Raw genomic sequence first — 21,854 nt, 5'->3', positions numbered from 1 at the left:
AGGTGCTTTAGACCACTGAGCCATCTCACCAGCCCTAGATGACAGTTCTGCCTCTTTTCTCCGGCCCTGCCAGGTGAATGTGATGCCCTCTGCCAGCCGAGTGACTCTCCTGGAGAACCTGACTCGCTTCTGGCCTATCATCCAGATCCGTATACGGCGCTGCCAGCAGGTGGAGCTGGGGAGAGATGGGGCTGAGGGTCAGGACATGGTGGCACTGTGGCTCTGTGTGGCTAGGCTGGCTTCTTTGGCGTGAAGTGTCCTCCTCCCCTTCTTAGTCTTCTTGGGAGGTGCCCCGGGAACCTGCTGAGACCAGATAGGTGGAGGTGTCAAGCCATGAGGCCTGATCTTGGTAGTACACAGTGACTCCAGCAGCCTAGATGACAGACGAATCTGTGTATTGCAGGGTGGCATCGACACCCGGGTTCGGGGTGTGGAGGTCCTGGGCCCCAAACCCACTTTCTGGCCTCTGTTCCGAGAGCAGCTGTGTCGACGTACCCATCTCTTCTACACAATTCAGGCTCAAGCCTGGAGCCGGGATATAGCAGAAGACCACAGGCGCCTCCTCCAGCTCTGTCCCAGGTAGGTGGGGTGCTGGGGAAGAAGATGCTTAGGGCAATAGGATAGTAAGATGCAGATGGCAGGAGATTTGCTTCCAAGGCACCTGGCAGGCACAGCTTTCTTCTGGGTTACGAGGGGCAGTGAACCTAGGTAGGCATGGGCACTGATGAGGGAGAGCTGGGAGGACCAGGTCCCAGACAAGTGGGAGATGACTGGCACCTATGCAGAGGTACCAGGGGAATCTGTGGCTTAAATCCTTTACCATCTATTCTTTGTTCCCAGACTGAACAAGGTTTTGCGCCACGAGCAGACTTTTGCCAATCGCTTCCTCCCTGATGAGGAGGCTGCCCAGGCCCTGGGCAGGACCTGCTGGGAGGCCTTAGTCAGCCCCCTGGTGCAGAACATCACCTCACCTGGTAACATCCCAGCCTGGGCTCTGTTGACTGCTTCTTGGGATTATTACTTGGGTCCCCTGAGTTAACATTTTTGATTCTCTTGGTTCCTGTGTCTGTCCCGAAGGCTGTCACCTCAGTGTTCCTCTCTGCTTACCACCCCAGGGACTGCTCCCTGAAACTCTGGTATTTAAATCTTCCTCTCCACCCCCCCCCATTACCATGTCCCCAGACTCCAGCTGAAGCAGACTTGGGTGAGGGGACAGCTAGGGCTCTGCCACCCCTAAAACCTTTTGCACAATTATTCCTCCCTTCTCCCTGGCTGTTTCTTCCCTCATGGCCTATAGTCATCTGTTCTTGGTTGTCTCGCAGATGCTGAAGGTGTGAGCTCCTTGGGATGGCTGCTTGATCAGTACCTAGAGCGCAGAGAGTGCCCTCGGGCCCCCCTAAGTCGAGCAACATCCTTCACCTCTCGAGTACGGCGCCTTTGCCATTTGCTGGTGCATGTGGAGCCCCCTCCAGGACCTTCTCCTGAGCCACCAGCTCGGCCCTGTGAGTCCCAGCCATGGCCCATAGAGCTGAGGATCTGGGCACTTTCTGCTGCCTTTCTAGGCCTCTGGGAGTGTTGGCTTTTCCAGGGGTGAGCACCAAAGACTCCTGGATGCACCCAAGCCTGTGGTGTAACTCCTTGCTCTGTGCTCTATCTCCACAGTGAGCAAGAACAATAAGGGGCGCGACCTGAGCCCTGTGCCTGTGCCAGTCCCTGCAAGCAGCAGCCTGAGGAACATCACCCAGTGCTGGCTAAGCGTGGTGCAGGCACAGGTGGGCAGCAGCAGGCTGGGGGGGAGGGTAGGCCTTTTGCCTTTTGTGTCACCTTACTCTTCCTCTCCAGGTCAGTAGGTTCCTGGCAGCAGCCTGGAAGGCCCCTGACTTTGTGTCTCGGTACTGCAAACTCTACGCACACTTGCAGAGAGCAGGCACAGAGCTATTTGGGCCTCGGGTAGCCTTCACGCTGGCTCTGCGCAGCGGCTTCTCTGGCGCTCTGCTGCAGCAGTCCTTCCTCACTGCTGCCCATGTGAGTCAGAACCCAGGCATCCCTTCCACCTTCACCTCTTCTCACTCTCACCTCCCCACTTCCTCCCTCATTCACAGCTTGCCAGCACTCTGCCTATTGTCCCCAGGTGAGCGAGCAGTTTGCCAGGCACATTGACCAGCAGATCCAGGGCGGCCTGCTGGGAGGAGCCCCGGGTATGGAGCTGCTTCGGCGGCTTCAGCAGCACCTAGAGCCCATCATGGTCCTTTCAGGCCTGGAGCTGGCTACAACTTTTGAGCACTTCTATCAGTGAGTGCAGGCTTTGGGAGTCTGGAGCATAGGAGACTGAGATTTGAATGTAAGAAGGGACATTCAGGAGAATGTGGTGGGGAGGAGAGGCAGATTCAGAGAGGGCCATGCACTGTTGGAAAAATTAGAATGAAAGGGTGAAGTGGGCCTGTGACAAACTCCTGGCAAACTCTGGCAGGACAGTTGGACTGGGCCAGCCTGGCACCCAGACTGAGGTGGGCCTGTGTTATAGGCACTACATGGCTGACCGTCTCCTGAACTTAGGCTCCAGCTGGCTGGAGGGGGCGGTGCTGGAGCAGATCGGCCTCTGCTTCCCCAACCGCCTCCCGCAGCTGATGTTGAGGAGCCTGCGAACCTCAGAGGAGCTACAGCGCCAGTTCCACCTGTCTCAGCTCCAGCAGCTTGACTGGTTGCTTTTGGAGCAAGGGGAAGAGGAGGAACAGGGCATGGAAGAAGAGGAGGTAAAAGCAAGGGGAGAGAAGTCTGGACTGTAGAGGGGAGGCCCTGGCCCCTCAGAATCCTTCTGCTCCCCAGGAGGAAGAACAAAAAGAAGAGGGCAAGAAAGCACTGTTTATGGAAGATCCAAGCCCAGCAGTTTCCATCCTGGTCCTGTCCCCACGCTGCTGGCCAGTCTCCTCACTCTGCTACCTGCGCCAGCCCAGAAAGTGCCTTCCCTCAGAACTCTGTGATGCCCTGGACCACTTCTCCGGGTTCTACAGCCAGAGTAAGGCGCTAGGAGAGGGAACTAGAGGCTGAGTGACTTGGGGTGGTAAGAGAGGAAGAGTAGACCACTGGACAGGAATGTGTGGATGGGAAGAAATAATTCAACAATCTCCTAGGGAAGCGTGCGGATTGTAGGTCTTGGCTTCATTCATTTCTGCTCTCATTAGTTCCTACAACCTCCATGAGTTTGCTCTAGTTTTTTTTTTTTTTTTTCTAACTTTAAATTGTATGCTTAATTTTTAGTCTCTTGGAATGCCTGCCCAGTTCAAATTATTTAAGGCAGCTAGGCACATGCCTATAAGCCCAGCACTCTGGGTGGCTGGGGCAGGCAGATCACAAGTTCAAGTCCAGCCTGGGCTAGTTAGTAATTTAGCAAGACCATGTCTCAAAATTTAAAAAGACTGGCGTGTTGGGAGATAGCTTAGTGGCATAAGTGCCTGCCTGGCAAGCACAAGGTTCAATCCCTGATACCAAAAAAAAAAAAAAAATGCCTGTGTGTATCAATAGTTAGGTCTGTGTGCATTCAGAGTTCTGCCAGGCGTTTATATGATGCCGAGCATCATGTACTACCTGTCCCCTCCTCTTCTGTCTTTGCTGTAATTTACTCCAAAGAATTGCAAAGACCTGGCTTGAGGGAATATTTTTTTCTTTGTGGTACTGGGGATTGAGCCCATGGCCTTTGAACTGAGCTAACTACCTAGTCTTTTATTTTTTGAGACAGTCTGCTAAGACGCTAAACTGGGTTTAAATTTGTGTGTTCCTCCTACCTCAGAAAATCTCACTCCCCCACAAGGTTAAGGCTTTAAACAGCTAGGCTTAAAAATGAATTCTGAAGGTGACAGGAAGATGTCAGGTGGTAAATACTAATTTTTGCATATTTTAAAGGTAAAGATGAGATTACCTTCTCCCTAGTGGTATTTTAACACCAGACAGACATCTAATGGGTAGCCCTAAAATAATGTTCAACAAAAATTTATCCTATAATTTTTTTTTTTTTTTTTTTTTTTTGCGGAACCGGGGATTGAACTCAGGCCCTTGTGCTTGCCAGGGAAGCGTTTATTCCACTGAGCCATCTCTCCAGCCCCCTATCCTATAATTTTTAAAAAATGTTTTTTATCAGTATAGCAAAGGAAAAGAGGGGCACAGCCAAGACAATTTAATAGGGGCTGAGGAGATGGCTCAGTAGAATAAGTGCTTCCCTGGCAAGCTCTAGGGTCTGAGTTCAATCCCCAGTTCTGCCAAAAACAAAAAACAAAAAACAATTTAATTACTTAGTAAGACCATGTCTCAAAATTTAAAACAATTAAAAATGGGCTCCAGATGTAGCTCAGTGTAGAGGCCCTGGGTTGACCTAGTACCACACATACAAAAACAATGTACTGGGATCTAACTAGTATTCAGTTAAAATGCACTCTCATTTGTAAGGCTTAGTGGGTGACTATACCCATAACACAGCCCATCCCCCAGATCAAGACATGCTACATTTCCGTCATCCTAAAGCCTTCCTCCTTTTTTCTTCCTCCTTTTATACCTTTTCCAGTCTCTCTTTCCCCACAGACACTGTTATTCTTCCCTTTATTGCCTGTGTTTGTACACCATATAAATGGAATCTCAGAGTATACTCTGCTGCCTCTGATTTATTGCATAACATATAGTCGGAGAATTATCAGGTGGGCAGCTCATGTTCTTTTTGTGCTGAGTTACTTTGTAGGGATCCATTGGTCTCACTGCGATCCTTTCTACCTGGGAAGAAATGGCAGCAGGAATGAGAAAGATACACAAGAAGACAAAAGCTGGGATAACATGTGACACAAGGTTACCTAGGGACTAATAGCTGACCTTAACAAGACAAGATGTTTGTCTCAGGACTGAGGTAGCTTGTGTGCTTTAGGCGCTGAGGCCTACATTCATTTGATCAGTTTCCTAGCTTCTGAGGCTCCCAACATTACTTTCCATTGTATGAATATTTTTAGTTTTGTTCTGGTTGGGTTTTGTTTTTTGAGACAATCTTGCTTTGTAGTTCATGTTGGCCTCAAGCCTCAAATTCGCTAGGTAGCCAAGACTGCCCTGAAGCTTGCAGTGATCCTCCTGTCTCAGCTTCCCAAGTTCTGGGATTATAGGTGTGCACCATCACACCTAGCTGTAATCTTACTAATTTTTGTCTGCTGCTGCTTTTTTTTTTTGGTGGAACTGGGGATTGAACTCAGGTCCTTGTGCTTGCCAGGCAAGCACTTATTCTACTGAGCCATCTCCCCAGCCCTGCTTCATCTATTGAAAAAGATGTGCTAGAATCTATCTTTATGATAGTGATTTATTTTCATTATTGGGGATTGAACCAAGGACCTTTGCACTAAACTACATCCCCAGCCCCTTTTTTCTTTTTTCTTTTGAGGAAAGGTCTTGCTAAGTTGCTCAGGCTGGGCTCAAACTGAGCCGCCTGTCTCAGCTTCAGGATTCTAGGTGTGTGCCAGCATACTTAAATCTGTATGATAGTGATTTACAAGAAAGAAAAAAAAAAAGCTTACAACATCAGTTTTGCTTCTTTTTTAAAAAAAATTACTAATTAATTAACTCATTGGATAAACTGTGTAGTTCAGACATGTAGTGATCCTTTGGTCTTAGCTTCTCCAGCACTGGGATGACAGGAGTGCACCACCATGCCCAGTTTTGGGGCCAGCATGGCATATAGTACTGGGAATGAAACTTGGGTTGTTGGGCTCACCAGGCAGGTGCTTTGCCTGCTGAGCAATCTCCCCAGCCCTCCAGTTTTGCTTATATTTATTTTGGACTGAGTTATCAGATACAAGTTTGAAATCATATAACAGTGTCTTGTGCTAGAACTTTCTATAATGGTGGAGAAGTTACATTCCATCCTCCTTAGTGTGGTATGGCTGTCCCACCATGAAGGGTGGCTAACGCACCTGAGGACCTGACTACAGTCTTTTTAAAATTTTTTTTTCATAATTTTATTGAGAAATAGCAATGAGACAGTTTCAAACCAAATTGGTAGGACAGTTTCAGTAATTAACACATTGCATACATTCTTCCTAGTGGTTAATTGCTGTACAAGATGTGGACTTGATATCCTATTTACAAACACCATTAGAACAAATCCCTCTATTCATTAAGAGAATGTAACTATATATTTATCCTAACCACTTTGAATACACAGATACAAAATGGACATTCATCTGTATCCTCTTTTTTTGGTTAAGTTCCATCATTTAAATATTAAAGGTGTGTAAACTCAGCAAAATATTCTAAAAGAGTTCAGTAGTGCATAATAGTATTGGCTGACCACAGTCTTAATTCTATTTAATTTTAGCTAGCTTAAGTGTAAACATCATGTGGCTAACGACTGTTATAATGTACTTTGTAGGGTTAGAGTCTTCACTGTAAATTGAATTTTTTTTATTATTAGAAGGTATCTTTCTTATTCCTAATAAGGCCTTTTAAAATACAATTTTTCTGGTAATAATATGTCAGTTTTTTTTGGTTAGTATTTTCCTGGTATACTTTTTCTATTTTTGTACTGATAGTTTGTTTTGGGGGCATCAAAATCAGGACCTTGTGCTTGCTAGGCACTTATGCTCCTGAGCTATCTCCCCAGACCACAGTTCTTAATCTTTTAGATTTCTTTTTGCAGAAAAACTGCTGAGGCTGGGAATTTAGCTCAGGGGCACAGCACCTTCCTGGCAAGTGTAACATCCTGGGTTTGATTCCTGGTACCTAAGGGGGGAAAAAAAAAATGTTATGTCTAACATAACATTTGACATTTTAAAAAAAATTTATTTTAATTAATTAATTTATGTGTGTGTGTGTGTGTGTGTGTGTGTGGCCAGCTCAGCCCACCAGGGGGCGGGGCTGGCTGGCATGTGGTGCTGGGGATTGAACCGCGGTCCCTGTGCTTTGCTAAGCTTGTTCTAAGTAGGTGCTTTAGACCACTGAGCCATCTCACCAGCCCACATCTGACATTTTAATTGCTTGAAGTATGTATTTTTCTTTTTCTTAAATTGTTTTGAAAATTTAGAGCTAGTTCAAATTATTACAGAAAATTAATTTAAAGAAAAATTACAACAATAATACAAAAGAACCACATAAGCCTTATCCAGGTTCACTTCTTAACCTTATTTATTTGCTCTCAGTGTATGTACACATATATGTGTAGGTATAAATAAAATAAACATATAAATATATAAAGTATATATCATCTGTACTTTTTAAAGAACCATTGAGAGTAAATTTCTGGTCCTTTGGCCTAAGTACCTTAGCACAGTTTCCTAAGAATAAAGGTTTCTCTTACATAACAGCTATTCACTTATCACTAAATTTAACTTTGGCACAGTTCTTTATTATTGTGGCTTTTTTTTTGAGACAAACTATGTAAACCAGGCTGACCTTGAACTCACTTTGTAGCCCAGGCTGGCCTCAAACTCACAGCAGTTCTCCTGCCTCAGCCTCCCAAGTGCTGGGATTACAGATGTGCACCACTATGCCAAGAATTTTTTAAAATTAAATTAACTGGTACCATTTAGCTATACTTAATGATCACATTCATCATGGGAATCTGTACCTGTTCTTGATATATCTTGGTTATATATCATGGTTTTGTCAGCCAACCCATGAAGCCTTCTTTGACTTTGTTTTCTCATCCAGGGGAGCGTCTGTCTAGTCTGGAATGCCCTGTTATGTTTTATCCTTGTGCCTCTTTAGTTTCTTTAATCTGAAATAGTTTCTCCTTATAGATTAAGACATAGACATTTTGGAGAATATGGTTAATTTTAAGTAACCATATATAAAGTAGGTCCCTTTTAAGGGTATGGTATTTTCTCATCATTAGACTCAGGTTAGTAGTGCCAAGTGAAAAACTAATTGTGTGATGTTATGTTCATCTCAAGGTCTTTTATCCCAGGCACAGATTCCATCTGTCCCTCCATTTCTGATTCATGGTGGGAGGGAGGGAGGCCTTGCACTCTCCAGACGTCTGCTCTGCCTCTGCGCTCCACTCCCAACCCTTGTAGTGGTGATAGTGATACCTGGTCAAGAGACTGCTTGATTTTTCTATGTAAAGTTAGTGTTTTTTCCTTTGTTACTACTAACAAGCAATGCGTGGTAGGGACTGCTTTAAAACCGTGCTAGTATTCTATTGTCACAGTTTATCCTTGGCATCATTTTATTTTGGACCTTGGTGTATCATTTACATTTTAGGCATGTGCCTTATAAATACTAGAATTTGTTTATTTATTACAGCACTAAGGATTGAACCCAAGTTCACACATTCTAGATAAGTGCTTTACCACTGAACTGCAGTCCCATCCCTAAAATCTGTCTGTGTTACTGTGGATTGAACTCAAGAGACTTCATACTGAGCTATATCCCCATCCCATTTTATGAGATAAAGTCTCGATAAGTCACTAAATTGACCATGGTGGTCAATTAAACTGTGATGCTGGGGCTGGGAAGATAGCTCAATAGAATAAGCGCTTGCCTGGCAAGCACAAGGGCCTGAGTTCAATCCCCGGTTCTGCCAAAAAAAAAAGATAAACTGTGATGCTCCTGCCTCCATCTTTCAGAGTGCTGGAATTACAGGCCTGTACCCCTAGGCTTGGCTTTGAATTTATATATATATATTTTTATTAATTTTATTGAGAAATAGCAATGAGACAGTTTCAAAACAGGTTAGTAGGACAGTTAGGATAATTAATACATTGCTTATTATTGTCTTGAATTTATTTTTTGTTTAAAAGTTGACAATCTGTTTTTGAGTTAATTCTAGCCTGTTACTTGGCTTGGCTTTTCCTTCCTTCCTTCCTTCCTTCCTTCCTTCCTTCCTTCCTTCCTTCCTTCTTTCTTTCTTTCTTTCTTTCTTTCTTTCTTTCTTTCTTTCTTTCTTTTTTTGTACCAGAAAATGAATACAGAACCTCATACTTGCCAGGTACTCTGTTTTTTGCTTCTCCTCTTCCCCCTCGCCCTCCTCGCCCTCCTCGCCCTCCTCCTTCTTCCCCCTCTCCTCCTCCTCCCCCTCTTTTTTGTATCAGGAATTGAATTCAGTACCTTGCACTTATTAGGCAGGCACTTGTGCCGCGGAGCTATATCCCCAGCCCGTGGCTTTTTTCTAATCTCTTTAATTTTTGTTTTATGTTTAAAGGTTCATAATAAATGGAATATCTTTATACATATAATTTGCCTTTTTATTTTATTTATTTTTTGAGACAGGGTCTCACTATATAGTCCAGGCAGGCCCCAAACTTGCAGCAGTCCTCCTGCCTCAGTGTCCTAAGTGCAAGGATTAAAGGCATTCACTACCACACTCTGCTAGAAGTTATGTATTCTGTTTTTTATCTTTTCTTTTCTTTTTTTTTGTATCAGGAATCAAATTCATGACCTTGTACTTGTCAGGCAGGCACTTGTGCCACTGAGCTATGTTCCTAGCCCTTGCATTCAGATTCTATACTTCTTTTCTTTTCTTTTCTTTCTTTGCATGCTGGCAATCAAAACTAGTTCCTCTTACATGCTACACAGGGCTCTACTACAAAACCATATGTCTAGTCTCTGCCCATATATTTTTAACCTGATTGAGTTAATGTCACACTTCTCACCTTTCTGATCAATAAAATGTCCTTAGGAAATCTTAATTCCACCTCTTAGTTCCTGTTATTATTGGTGTGCAGGATTTTTAAATTATCTTTTTAACCTCTCAATCATTATTATTATTATATTCAGTGGATATTTACATTTGTCATCAAGCCACCTGATCCTTCTAATTTTAATCTTTGTCTTTTTTTTTTTTTTTTTTTTTTGTGGAGCCGGGGACTGAACTCAGGCTCTTACGCTTGCCAGGGAAGTGCTTATTCTACTGAACCATCTCCCTGGCCCTCCCCCCGACCCCTAATTTTGATATTCTTGTTTTTTGCTCTTCTTCTCCTTCTCCTACTCCTTTTATTTTATTTTTAACCAGAATGTTGAATCCAGGGGCTAGTGCCTGCTAAGCAAGTGCTCTGCCATGAAGCTACAAACTGTTCATTCATTCATTTACTCATTCTTTCATTCATACACAGGGTCTTGCTAGATTGCCCAGACTGGCCTGAACTTGCAGTCCTCCTCTTTCAGCCTTCCAAGTAGCTTGGATTGCTGGCATATGCCATTGTACCCTGTCAGTTTCTTATTTTTAATGTACTGCCAATAATAATCTCTCTATTGAGGGAGTATTGGTGGAAAATCTTGCCAGTTTGTGTTTATCTGAGAATGGACTATTTTATTCTCATTTAAGAATGCTTTTTAATGGGCTAGAGAGATGGCTCAGTGGTCTAAAGCACCTACTTGGAACAAGCTTGGCAAAGCACAGGGACCACGGTTCAATCCCCCAGCACCACATGCCAGCCCGCCCGCCCCCTGGTGGGCTGAGCTGGCCACACACACACACACACACACACACACACACTAAATAAATAAATAAAATTTAAAAAAAATTATCTAAAAAAAAAAACACTTTGTTTGTTTGCGGAACCCGTGATTGAACTCAGGCCCTTTCACTTGCCAGGGAAGTGCTTATTCTACTGAGCCATCTCCCCGGTCCCTAGATTTTAAAACTCTTAAATTTAAAAATATGTTATGTTTCCATCAACTCATTCCCCTCTCTCCCTACTGTTTCTGATCTTCTTGGCACTTCTAGGTCAGAACACCCCAACCCCTGATGTGGGCCCACGTCGGTGGCTGCAGTGGACATGGCTGGGCCGTGCGGAGCTGCAGTTTGGGGACCAGACCCTGCACGTGTCCACCGTGCAGATGTGGCTGCTGCTGCATTTCAATCACAAAGAGGTACTCAGCTCCTTTGCCTCACTAGCTCTCCCTTCCCCGTATCTCTCTGACCTCCTAAGCTTTGTTCCTCTTCCCTCCTCCTGCTTCTCCCTTGCATCCTCATGGGTCCCTCTTCCCCAACTAGGAGGTGTCAGTAGAGACCTTGCTGAAGAGTTCTGACCTCTCCCCAGAGCTGCTGCACCAGGCACTTGGGCCCCTCACCTCTGAGAGTGGCCTTTTATCCCTGCGGGAGAGTCAAGACTTGCCACGTGGGGGTAGGTCATGCCATTATCAGTTGGGATCCTCAGGGTGGGGGTAGTGTGCAAAGAATGAGGACTGAAAGGGTCCTCTTGGTTCTCACTCTTGTCTCCTTCTGGGACTGGGTTCCAGCTGTGCTGAGGCTTCGTGAGCCTGGGTGTCAGCCCAAAGCAGAGGGGCTGTGGCTGATACCGCCCCAGACCTACCTGAATGTGGAGAAGGATGAGGGCCGCACACTGGAACAGAAGCGAAATCTCCTGAGTTGTCTTCTTGTCCGCATTCTCAAAACCCATGGGGCAAAAGGCCTGCACATTGATCATCTGGTTTATCTGGTAGGCAGAGAAGGGACCAAACTATCAGCGGAGAGTGGGAGTTCTGCTTGGGGTGGTGCTGGGTGCAGCCGGGGGAAGTCAGATCTCAAGAGAGCTCTATCTGCATTTGCTGTTCCTGAGAGGACAGTTGCAAGGGAGGGATAAGCCAGGAATTTTTATCATATGCACAATCAGACCCTTTCATCTTCACAATACTTCTGTCAGATAATACTCTTTTATTCCACGTGACAGATACATAAAGAGAGGCATGAGAAAGTTCATAACTTAGCACACAGGCAGTATAAGGCAGGCCTGGGCATGGGACACTGGCAGGCTGCTCCCTCGGTAACAAGTGGTTGGCTTCGTTCTCTCTTCCTGTCCAGGTGTTGGAGGCCTGGCAGAGGGGTCCTCATCCTACAGGAAGCCTGGGGCATGCTGTCACTGGGAGTACAGACGTCCTGTCTTGCATTCTGCACCTCCTGGGCCAGGGCTATGTGAAACGGCAGGATAACCAGCCCCAGATCCTGGTGTACGCCACCCCTGAGCCTGTGGTGCCCTGCCAAGGTCAGGCAGATGTCCCCTTCTGTGGTAGCCAGAGCACTGAGACTTCCAAACCTAGGTAGCTATCTTTCCTGTCCCTTGCTGTAAGGTGGGTAGGGTTGGAGTGCCAGAGCCAGGCTGTCTGGTAGGGAAGTACTTACTGTCTCTCTTGATCTAATAGCATTTTCCCTATCCCTGTATTTCCCCTACTTCATTAGTCTTTCTTCTACTACCTTAGCCCACCACTATCCCCTTCCTTCCAATCAAGAGCCTTGCTATCCCTATCTTCCTAGAGCCAGCCTATAGGCAAAGGGCCCAGACACTCAGGCTCCTTTACAGATATCTCTCATTCTGAGCAAATAGGAAGTACATATGCTGTGTGTGGAGTACCAACTATGAACTCTACTGGGTAAAACATGGGAATTTTCAGGAAGGTTATTCTAAGTGGAATTCACCATAGACTTTCCCTAGTTAGCCATTGCCCCAGGAGCTCCCAGCAGCAGATCCACTTTACCAGAGCAGTTCTGACCAGCCATTGGCATGGTGTGTGAGTTCTCTGGGATAATAGCTCTGCAGCCTCAGCACGTACACGTACATGGGGTGGAGAAGGGCAGGTCCTGGGCAGCCTGCTCAGTGGTAGCTGTGCTGTTGGTCCCTGGCTGTGGAGAGAGGCTGTTGACACTGCCCCACCTGCTGTAGGGAGCCTAAAATCCTGCCTCTCATCCCCTAGACCCTCAGACCCCAGTCAACACTTCTGTGAGGTAGTTGTCAGAGGCCACTGGAACGAGCGTGAGAGAGGATGTCCAGGTGGGGTGCGGTTAGGAAGTCTCCTGAGTAGGGAAGGAGTCCTGACCACTGTCTCTTTTCCCTCCCCAAGCCCAGTAGCCATGGCTGCCCTGGCATCTCTACAGCTGCCTGCAGGCCGCACTATGAGCCCACAGGAGGTGGAAGGGCTGATGAAGCAGACAGTGCAGCAGGTGCAGGAGACCCTGAACTTAGAGCTGGATGTGGCCCAGCACCTTTTGGCTCATTGCCACTGGGGTGCTGAGCAGCTGCTGCAGAGCTACAGTGATGACCCTGAGCCACTGCTGCTGGCAGCTGGGCTGCGTGTGCCCCAGGCCCAGGTGGCCCCCGCACCTCTGGACCTCTGCCCCGTCTGTGTCGGTCCTCTGGGGCCTGGTGACGACCTGCCATCCCTCTGCTGCCTGCACTCCTGTTGCAAGGTGAGGCCCAGCCTCCTCCCTTGCCTCTTTCTAGGAATTCCTGGGGCCAACCAAGCATCACCACTTCCTAACCTGGGCAGTGTTGTATTGGTTGTTTTGTTTTGTTGCATGCTATGGAATGATCACCAAAAAATGCATGAATATTAAGCACACGATCTACCACTGGTCTACATCCCCAGCCCTGACAGCACCTTGAACTAGTTTTATCATCTGTAAGTAGTGTCACCTGCCTTAGCTCTGTGAGTTGGGTGACAGGACCCAGTGGTAGCAGTGGTCTCACTCTACTCCATTTTATAATCAAAGAAGCTTCTGAAGGTCTTAATGCCCAGTCTGTGCCCTAAACCAATGAAATCACTGTTGCTGAAAAACCTAGAGATTGGGAGTTCTCAAAGCAAGAAGTTAATGAGTGGATGGCACTGACTTTTTTTTAAAAAAGTGTATTTGGCACAAGATCTCACCACACAGCTTGGACTCACAGTGATCCTCCTGTTTTCAGCCTTCCCAGTGCTGGGATTACAGGCGTGCACCACCACGCCTGGACTCAGCGGCCGACTCCGCATGCCTGGGGTGGGGCCAGTGCAGCATGCGGTGCTGAGGATCCAACCTCGGTCCCTGCACTTGCCTAAGCAGGCACTTAGTAGTCTGCTGAGCCATCTTGCGGGCCCATGGCAATGACTTCTATCCTAGTGAGTTACTGCTATAGCTGTGGTGTCCTGATCCACTCAGAACACCATCTCCCCTGTGTCCTGTGCTCCCCTATCATGGACAAGGAGAAGGACACTGTGTAGACCAGGAATCAGCAGCCAATTGGGGAGTAGCAGGAAGGTCTTGCTTTAGGAGTTAGGCACAGAGCATGGGGAGAGGGCCGTGGGCACAGGGTGCTCAGGCTGAGCACCTTCCATCCTCATGCTCTAGCTGCTGTCCCAGCAGTGCCTCCCTAGTAGGTGACTGAGCGGTGGCATCTGCACGAGCATGTCCTTGCTCTCTGCTTCATTTTGCTCTGCTTCTAGCTCCTCTTCACCTAGGACTTAGGTTGCTTTTTTTCCTGGGCTTGATGATTTCCCTTACACTTGATTTTTCTCACTTGACTAATACTTGTTGTGGACCTGCTGTGTGACCAGCGCCAGCTGCTGTGTGAGAGAGTGGAAGAATCAGGCTGGAAATGATGTGCAAACTGCTAACAGCTGCTGACATGGCTGCGGCTCCCTGGGGCCAGGCACCATTGCTTGCATGCCAAGTTGTGTTACTTTGGAACAGTGACACAGTGTCAGTGTTTATTTTCCCCATTTTACAGAGGAGGGTGGTGATACTAAGGTTAAGCAATTTGTCCAAAGTTGGGCTTTGGCTTTTTGCACTTGCAGCCAGGGCCCACCCTCCATACATCTGCAACAAAGGAAGGAAGGAGAAATGAAAGGGTGACTCTAGGAGGTGACCAGGGCAGACTAGGAGTGGTTGGGATAGTTCTGGGAGAGAGGGACAGGGAACAGCTGAGCCTGGTTGCTGAGGTATAGCATGTGGCAGGAGAGGAGGCTTGGGAGGTGATGACAGGAGGGGGTGTGTGCTTGGCCTGAGACAGGAACCCATGGGATTAAAAGGAGAGGATTATTATGGCCATTGTAGGGAGCAGCAGGCTCAAAAGAAGAGGGGTGTGGTGGACTGGTCAGGGATTGTGGAGGGGAGGCAGGAGGTGGTGTCTGGACCAGCAGCAGGGGTGACAAGAGAGGGACAGTTAGGAATGCGTGGGGAATAAAGCTGCTGATGCTCCATCAGCTAGTGCTTTAGGTGTGAGACTGCCTGTGTTTCTGACTAGAGCATCTAGTGGACAGAGTACCATTCTGAGCTGAGAGTTGGGGATGCAGGCGGGTAGAGGCAGGCTTTTTTTTTTTCCTCCCCCAGAACTGGGGGTTAAACTTAGCCCCTTGCACTTGCCAGGCAAGCATTTATTCTACTGAGCCACCTCCCTGGCCCTTGGAGGCAGGTTCTTGAGAACCCAGCCCATTGTGGTCATGTGAAGTCTAGGCACTGGGACAGGCAACTGGCCAGTGGGTTTTGAATGTGGGTTGAAGTGCAGAGGCCTGGCTGGTGTCACCCAGGAACAAAGGGCAGGCCAGGTACTGAGCCACCCTGTAGTGACTTGGGGACAGGAAGCCAAACATGCAGTTGAGAAAGTCTCTTGGGGGAGATCTGCAAAGTGCTCACGGCCAAGTGGCATAAAGGGCAGCCCCAGAGATGTCAGAGAAAGGCGGCAGGAGGAGGCCACCAGCTTGAGTCTTGATAGTAGGCAGGGTGGCAGAGGCAAGCAACAGCACTGTGTCCCCTGAGTTTGTTGTTAGTTGCAGTGCTGGCAGTTGAATCCAGGGCCTTGCATGTGCTAGGCAAGTACGCTGAGCTACGCTTACAGTAACCTTAACAAAAAAATGCAAGGATTTTGTGCTCGGTGCCCCATTAGTCTGGGCATGTTTCAATATAGGAAGTTTGGTTTGGTCTTTTTCTTGGAATAGAACCAATCAGATGCTTCATATCCTCTATCCTTGATGCCACCCACATGTACAGCCTCAGGCCTCAGCCCTGTCTTTTTGAAGACCTTGTGGTGGAGAAAGGCACGTGGGTGGCAAGGGCTGCTGGTGAAGTGTTCTGGGGAGTTCAGGCCACTGAGCATTCAGAGGTGGGGAGGCCATTGATTGGGGGGCTCTTACACAGGCTGGAGGTAGGGATAACGGCCAGATTTACTGTGGGGTGGAGATGGGGGGCCAGAAAAGACCTGAGGGTTCCAGTGCTGGTGACTCCATGGACGGAGCTGCCTTTGGTCTAGGATCAGGATCCCGTGGGTGAGTCTGTGTGTGTGGAGGAAGCTGTTTCTTTTAGCCTGAGGACAAAGTGGGGGTGGCAGCGCTTGGAGAGAGCAGAGTGGTGCTGCGGTGTGGGAGGTCTGGGCAGCCACCTCTTCCTGGGGCTCCTTTCTCACTGCACTGGCCTTGCTTTTTCCATGTCTGTTCTAGAGTGTTGGTCCTTTTCTTTTTTTCTGTTCTCTTTACCCATTCCCTGTGTCCCCCAGCAGTAATAACTAGGCTAACACCTGAGCTACAGTCTCTAAAACAACTGTGGTCTGGGGCAATCCAGGAAAACCCGTGGTAGCCTGAAGAATTGGGGTCACTTAAGAGGTGCACCCTGGAGCAGGTGGCCCCGGCCTTCTATGTGGTAGGATGGTCACCTGTCTGAGCAACCTCACTTCCTGTCTTCTCAGTCTTGCTGGAATGAGTATCTGACGACCCGGATCGAGCAGAACCTTGTGCTGAACTGCACCTGCCCCATCACTGACTGCCCTGCGCAGCCCACTGGAGCCTTTATCCGAGCTGTTGTCTCCTCGCCAGAGGTCATCTCTAAGGTATCGCCCCATGTCTGAGGGAGGCTTCAGGGTTGCTGGAGGTGTGGCAACTGAGAGCCTCGCCCTCACTTTGTGTCCCCTGTGGTCCTGCAGTATGAGAAAGCTCTCCTCCGAGGCTACGTGGAGAGCTGCTCCAACCTGACCTGGTGCACAAACCCCCAGGGCTGCGACCGCATCCTTTGCCGCCAGGGCCTGAGCTGCGGCACCGCCTGCTCCAAGTGCGGCTGGGCCTCCTGCTTCAACTGTAGTTTCCCCGAGGTGCTGCCCAAACCCTGAGCAAGGCTTCCCCTTCCCTAGCCAGCCCCTTCCCTGGTCACACACAGACTGCGATGTGCCCTTCCTCCCCGTTTCCCTGCTGGGCTCAGTCCTCTTGTCCATAGTCCTCCAGATAGACCTGTCTTCTCTCCACACAGGCCTGCAGGGCCACCTGTCCAGGCTCAGCTGTGTCTTCACTATCCCCTTCCATACTAGGCACACTATCCTGCCAGCTGTGGTCACATGTCACAGTGGGTGGATGATGGCGGCTACTACGATGGCATGAGTGTGGAGGCCCAGAGCAAGCACCTGGCCAAGCTCATCTCCAAACGCTGCCCCAGCTGCCAGGCTCCCATTGAGAAGAATGAGGGGTGCCTGCAGTAAGAAGGGGACACTGTGGGTCCTCAAGGACTTGGGGAGATGGGGAGGCTGGCAGTGGGCACAGTGAGGCTGATTATGAAGCACAGCATGTCACCTGCAAGGGACTTCCTCGATGTTATCCTTTCCTGCACTGGGGAATGAATCTGAGCTTTGTACTGAGCTACATCCCTTAACCTTTTAAAATTTTTTAAATTGTGAAGTGTTGGGATTATAAATGCTGAAGTACTGGGGTTATAATAAGTGTATGCCACCATTTCTGGCTGGAAATTAATTAGTGAATGTTCCTTTCCCTGCTTTTAAGTTTACTTTCTGTGGGGAAATTCAAAAAGAAGGTGCATTTTGCAGGACCCGGGAAATGGGGAGAGGCGAGGCCCAGGGCTGCGCTGGAGGTGTGTCTGGGCCCAGCCCTGGCCCACGCCTGCACAGAGGCAGGGCCTCCCTCACTGGCTAGCTTCCCCCACAGCATGACCTGTGCCAAGTGTAACCATGGCTTCTGCTGGCGGTGCCTCAAGTCCTGGAAGCCCAATCACAAAGACTACTATAACTGCTCTGCCCTGGTAAGGGCCAGCACCGGGAGGCAGGGTGGGAGCAGTGGGGTGACAGCAGCTGGGAGAGAGGCTCCGCTAGGGGACGGAAGTTGGGCAGGCCTGCCATGCTGGATTTGATGCTGAGAGGCCTCTTCCCAGGGCCTCCATTTTCAGAGCAGGGCTTCCTGCCCTGGTGCCATAGGAAAGGAAGGCATCAGCAGGTACCAGGGCAGGGCAGTCAGAATCCACTGCCCAGCTCCTCCAAAGGGTTAATAGGAGGAGTGGGAGAGACTCCTTCGTACAGGGTGTGGGGTCCCATGTGCAGTGGGGTTCCAGTAATAAACTGTCTCGCATGAACAAATGGTCAGCAGCCCTGTTCCTATCTCACCAGGTGAGCAGGGCAGCTCGCCAGGAGAAGCGCTTTCAGGACTACAATGCCAGGTGTACCTTCCACCACCAGGCACGGGTGAGCAGGGAGGAGGGTTGGCGAGAGGGCCAGGCTAGGGGCAAGTGGAGCCACACAGGTGCCAACTGTTTTCCTTCCACAGGAGTTTGCTGTGAACCTGCGGAACCGGATCTCAGCCATCCACGAGGTGCCCCCACCCAAATCTTTCACCTTCCTCAGTGATGCATGCCAGGGCCTGGAGCAAGCACGGAAGGTGGTTGTGGTGGGGATTGGTAGGGATTGGCAGGGCTTGGTAGGGCTTGGTGGGGTCAGCTGCCCGCTGGGACTTGCCTGGTAGAGGGACAGCCAAGCAGGCACTGCGTGAGTGCCCGGCTCCCTAGGTGCTGGCCTATGCCTGCGTGTACAGCTTCTACAGCCAGGACACCGAGTACATGGATGTGGTGGAGCAGCAGACTGAGAACCTGGAGCTGCACACCAACGCCCTACAGATACTCCTAGGTGAGCTGGCTCCCTGGCCATCAGCCTCATGCTGTCACTGGTACATGCCTGTGTGAATGATGTAGAGCTGGGGTGACCCTTGGTAGCTGCTCTATTGGCGTCTGTGGAAGGAAGGATCGGGAGTGGAGACAAGAGTGTGCCCTGTGCCTCACCCTGCAGAGGAGACGCTGCTGCGCTGTGGGGACCTGGCCTGCGCCCTGCGCCTCCTGCGGGCCGACTGCCTGAGCACAGGCTTGGAGCTGCTGCGGCGCATCCAGGAGCGTCTGCTGGCCATCCTGCAGTATTCCACTCAGGTACAGCCATGTGCCCCTCAGCAGCCTGCCCAGGAATCCAGAGGGAAGGTGGAGGGGCGGTGGGTGTCTGATGTCAGGTGTAGAGCCCTGTGTTCACCCAGGCTGGGTGCCCATCAAACTACACCTCCCCAGCTGTGGATGCAAATCCCATACAAGGGGTTAAGGGGTGAGGGTCACTGGAGTGAGACCCACCAGGGTTCCTCCCACTCCGTACCTGGCCTTGTGCCTTCTGTGCCCCTGCCCTTGGGCTGCCTCCTGACTGCTAAGGACCCTGGGCGCACCCCAAGCTTCCTACCCCAGTGCGCTCAGCAAGCAAATGGCATGAAGGCGATATAGTCTGAAGGGTTATGGCGACAGGAGGGCCTCCTGACATGAGCCTGGCCATTAGGCTCAAGCTGCTGTCCTCTGCTTTTCTGCTCCTGCCAGGACTTCCGGGTTGGTCTCCAGAGTCCCTTGGTAGTGGCTGAAGAGGTGAAGGGACCCAACCTGCCCAGCCATCAGTGAGTGCAGGCCAACCCCTGGGGGATGGTAGGTGGGATGCAGTGTCCTTGGGCTTACATGGTGGCTGTTCCTAGGCCCCGGGGCTCCTCGGCACAGGAGGCAGAGGAGGAGGAGGAGGAAGAGGAGGAGGAGGACTATGTGCCTGAGTGGCACCAGGATGAGTTTGATGACGAGCTGGATAATGACAGCTTCTCCTACGATGAGGAGTCTGAGAACCTGGACCAGGAGACTTTCTTCTTTGGTGATGAAGAGGATGAAGATGAGGCCTCTGACTGAGGGCAGACACAGGAGACCCCTGGGGCCCCAGCGCACAGGACTGCTGGATGGGCCCTCTTACCCATGGGGGAGGGAGGGGTCCCTGCACCACGGCTCCTTTGTTCATGGAATAAACTGCTTTTTTCACATACTTCTGTGGAGCAGCTGGACAGCTCCCCAGCCCCTTCCCAGAGCCACACCCTCCTGCTTTCTTGGTTTTTGTTTCTCCAGACCCTTCACGTTGAGCTATATCCCCAACACTTTCTTAAAATTTTCAGACAGGGTCTCACTAAGTTGCCCAGGATGGGCTCAAGTTTATGATCCTCCTGCCTCCGTCTTGCAGAATGCTGGGAGGACAGGTATATGCTACCACCCCTACCACCCTGCTGTCCCCAGAGAAGGCCCAGTGGAAGTGACACAGGGAAGTGGAGGTGACACAGGGAAATGAAGGTCCAAGTATGGCCAGCATTGCAGCAGGCTTGGTTGAGCTTCAGAGGACACTAGCTCCACAGAGCCTTCCTGCAAACCCAGAAGTGTCTTGTGGACATGAGGTGCCCTTAGACTTCTGGAGCGTCTCCCTACACTTTAAAGTGAAGTGGGAAGCTGGGTATGGGGTCACACCTATAATCTTGGCTACTTGGGAGGCTAAGGCAGGAGGATTGGGAGTTTGAGGCCTAGGCGATTTAGTCTCAGCAAAAGCAGGGTGGGAAAGGGACATTCCTGAGGACCTCGGCTGCTCATCCTGGTGCAGACCCGAGATAGACTGAGAACCTGGAATTTTACTTATTTTTATTTGTTTTAAGAGAATTTTAAACGAGGGGCCGGGGAGATGGCTCAGTAGAATAAGCGCTTCCCTGGCAAGCACAAGGCCCTGAGTTCAATCCCCAGTTCTGCCCAAAAAAAAGAATTTTAAAGGAACCTTTCAATTCCCTTCTGTGCTAAAGAGGGCGTGGGGGTGGGGACTGGGGTAGCGTCCCATCAGGCGTGGTCAGGGTCACTAGCTGTGGCACCCTGCCAGCCGGCAGCCAGAAAGTACCGGTCCAGCAAAGCCTCTAGCTGCTCCTCTTCGTAGTCCCACACCTGGAACTGGGAGCCATCTGCGGCTCCCCGGATCATGGCAGAAAGCACTGGGGAGGCAGACAGTGACAGGGATGTGAGGCTGCTTCCTTGCTCCTACCCTGGGCCTAGGGATCACCGAAGGCAGGGGTGCTCACCTCGGCCAGACTGTGGGCGGAAGAGGCACAGCACTGGCTTGTTGAGGGCCATGGCCCGGCCCAGCTCATAGCCGACCCCCAGGGAAGGCTGTGTCACCTCGGCCACCACCACTGGGGAGAAAAGCTGAGATGTAGTACCGAGGCCCTGAAAGAAAGGTGACCAAGGGTGGTCCTGGTGACACCGTGGGGTCACTCACCATCTGCCCGCTGTAGCCAGGCCAGGTCCCGATCATGGATGATCCGGTCGGCCCCACGCGCCTCCTCCCCTGCAGTGAAAGAACAGGTCAGGGAGCTCCCCACTGGAACCTGAGACTGTGCTGTGCCCCTGTCGCCCCAGGAGTCCATGGGGGGGGGGGTGAGCGAGGGGCAGCCACAGGTGGTAGGATCACGGCAGCTGGGCCAGTCAACCCAGGGCTGAGGGAGGGGTTGCTGCAGGCAGGGACAAAGGCCTCCGGACAGTTCTTGAAAGCTGGGCTTGAAAGCTGGGCGCCAGACCTAGGCAGGGCAAGCACTTACTCTACTGAGCTATCTCCCGGACAGCCAGCCCTTCCTTCCTCCCTCCCTTCCTTCCTTGCATTTATTTATTTACTTATAAAGAGTCTCCCTACACAGCTCGGACTGTCTCAGCCTCCCTGGTGCTGGGATTACAGCGTGCCATCTCGCGCTTGCCAGGCAGGTGCTTAGACGGATGAGCTATTTCCCCAGTCCCCCGACAGCCCTTTCTAACCTCCTAGTAATTTTGTCTGTTTAAAGGTTCTCAAGCTATATCTAGTGATGCTTGCCTGGAACCCCAGCACTCTGCAGGAGGATCACCAGTTTGGCCCAACCTGGGCAACTCAGCAAATTTGCGAGACACCTCTCCCTTTTCAAAATAAAAAGTTAAACTGAAAATGGCTGGTGGGTGGCTCCGCGAGAAGAACCCAGGTTCAATCTCCAGTACAATCAAAACAAAAAACCCTGACCCCTGCGCGCGGACTGCACCGGGTGCCTCGGCC

General features: G+C 49.9%; 2 protein-coding genes across 7 annotated transcripts in view; one reads left to right on the top strand and one right to left on the bottom strand.

The window, feature by feature from the left end:
- The window catches only part of Cul9 (cullin 9), a 37,626-nt gene extending 17,830 nt beyond the window's left edge, over positions 1–19,796 (top strand). Inside the window, exons 18-42 of one of the 5 annotated variants that reach the window (XM_023719742.1) lie at positions 74–169; positions 404–579; positions 841–974; positions 1,323–1,502; positions 1,663–1,772; positions 1,843–2,025; positions 2,132–2,292; positions 2,525–2,753; positions 2,827–3,016; positions 8,921–8,950; positions 10,688–10,833; positions 10,958–11,087; positions 11,203–11,402; positions 11,765–12,000; positions 12,799–13,144; positions 16,389–16,529; positions 16,623–16,787; positions 17,001–17,164; positions 17,629–17,722; positions 18,084–18,158; positions 18,241–18,351; positions 18,479–18,596; positions 18,756–18,889; positions 19,316–19,389; positions 19,465–19,796. In XM_023719742.1, coding sequence (XP_023575510.1) covers positions 74–169; positions 404–579; positions 841–974; positions 1,323–1,502; positions 1,663–1,772; positions 1,843–2,025; positions 2,132–2,292; positions 2,525–2,753; positions 2,827–3,016; positions 8,921–8,950; positions 10,688–10,833; positions 10,958–11,087; positions 11,203–11,402; positions 11,765–12,000; positions 12,799–13,144; positions 16,389–16,529; positions 16,623–16,787; positions 17,001–17,164; positions 17,629–17,722; positions 18,084–18,158; positions 18,241–18,351; positions 18,479–18,596; positions 18,756–18,889; positions 19,316–19,389; positions 19,465–19,666 — 3,825 coding nt within the window. In that variant the 3' untranslated portion in view covers positions 19,667–19,796. Of the gene's footprint in view, positions 1–73; positions 170–403; positions 580–840; positions 975–1,322; positions 1,503–1,662; positions 1,773–1,842; positions 2,026–2,131; positions 2,293–2,524; positions 2,754–2,808; positions 3,017–8,920; positions 8,951–10,687; positions 10,834–10,957; positions 11,088–11,201; positions 11,403–11,764; positions 12,001–12,798; positions 13,145–16,388; positions 16,530–16,622; positions 16,788–17,000; positions 17,165–17,628; positions 17,723–18,083; positions 18,159–18,240; positions 18,352–18,478; positions 18,597–18,755; positions 18,890–19,315; positions 19,390–19,464 lie in introns of all 5 variants that reach the window. The other 4 variants (XM_023719736.1, XM_023719729.1, XM_023719751.1 and 1 more) reach the window with 4 other exon arrangements.
- A 698-nt stretch (positions 19,797–20,494) lies between these two features.
- Positions 20,495–21,854, bottom strand: part of Dnph1 (2'-deoxynucleoside 5'-phosphate N-hydrolase 1) — a 1,756-nt gene continuing 396 nt past the window's right edge. Inside the window, exons 2-4 of one of the 2 annotated variants that reach the window (XM_023722774.1) lie at positions 21,057–21,117; positions 20,860–20,970; positions 20,495–20,772 (exon numbers count right to left, since the gene is read on the bottom strand). In XM_023722774.1, coding sequence (XP_023578542.1) covers positions 20,624–20,772; positions 20,860–20,970; positions 21,057–21,117 — 321 coding nt within the window. In that variant the 3' untranslated portion in view covers positions 20,495–20,623. The remainder of the gene's footprint in view (positions 20,773–20,859; positions 20,971–21,056; positions 21,118–21,854) is intronic. The other variant, XM_004624415.2, reaches the window with a different exon arrangement.

This window comes from Octodon degus, unplaced genomic scaffold, assembly GCF_000260255.1.
Source record: "Octodon degus isolate 3935 unplaced genomic scaffold, OctDeg1.0 scaffold00005, whole genome shotgun sequence".
In the NCBI taxonomy this organism is placed as follows: Eukaryota; Metazoa; Chordata; class Mammalia; order Rodentia; family Octodontidae; genus Octodon; species Octodon degus.
The sequence above is the reverse complement of the archived record's forward strand: the minus strand, read 5'-3'. Positions and strand labels throughout refer to the sequence as shown.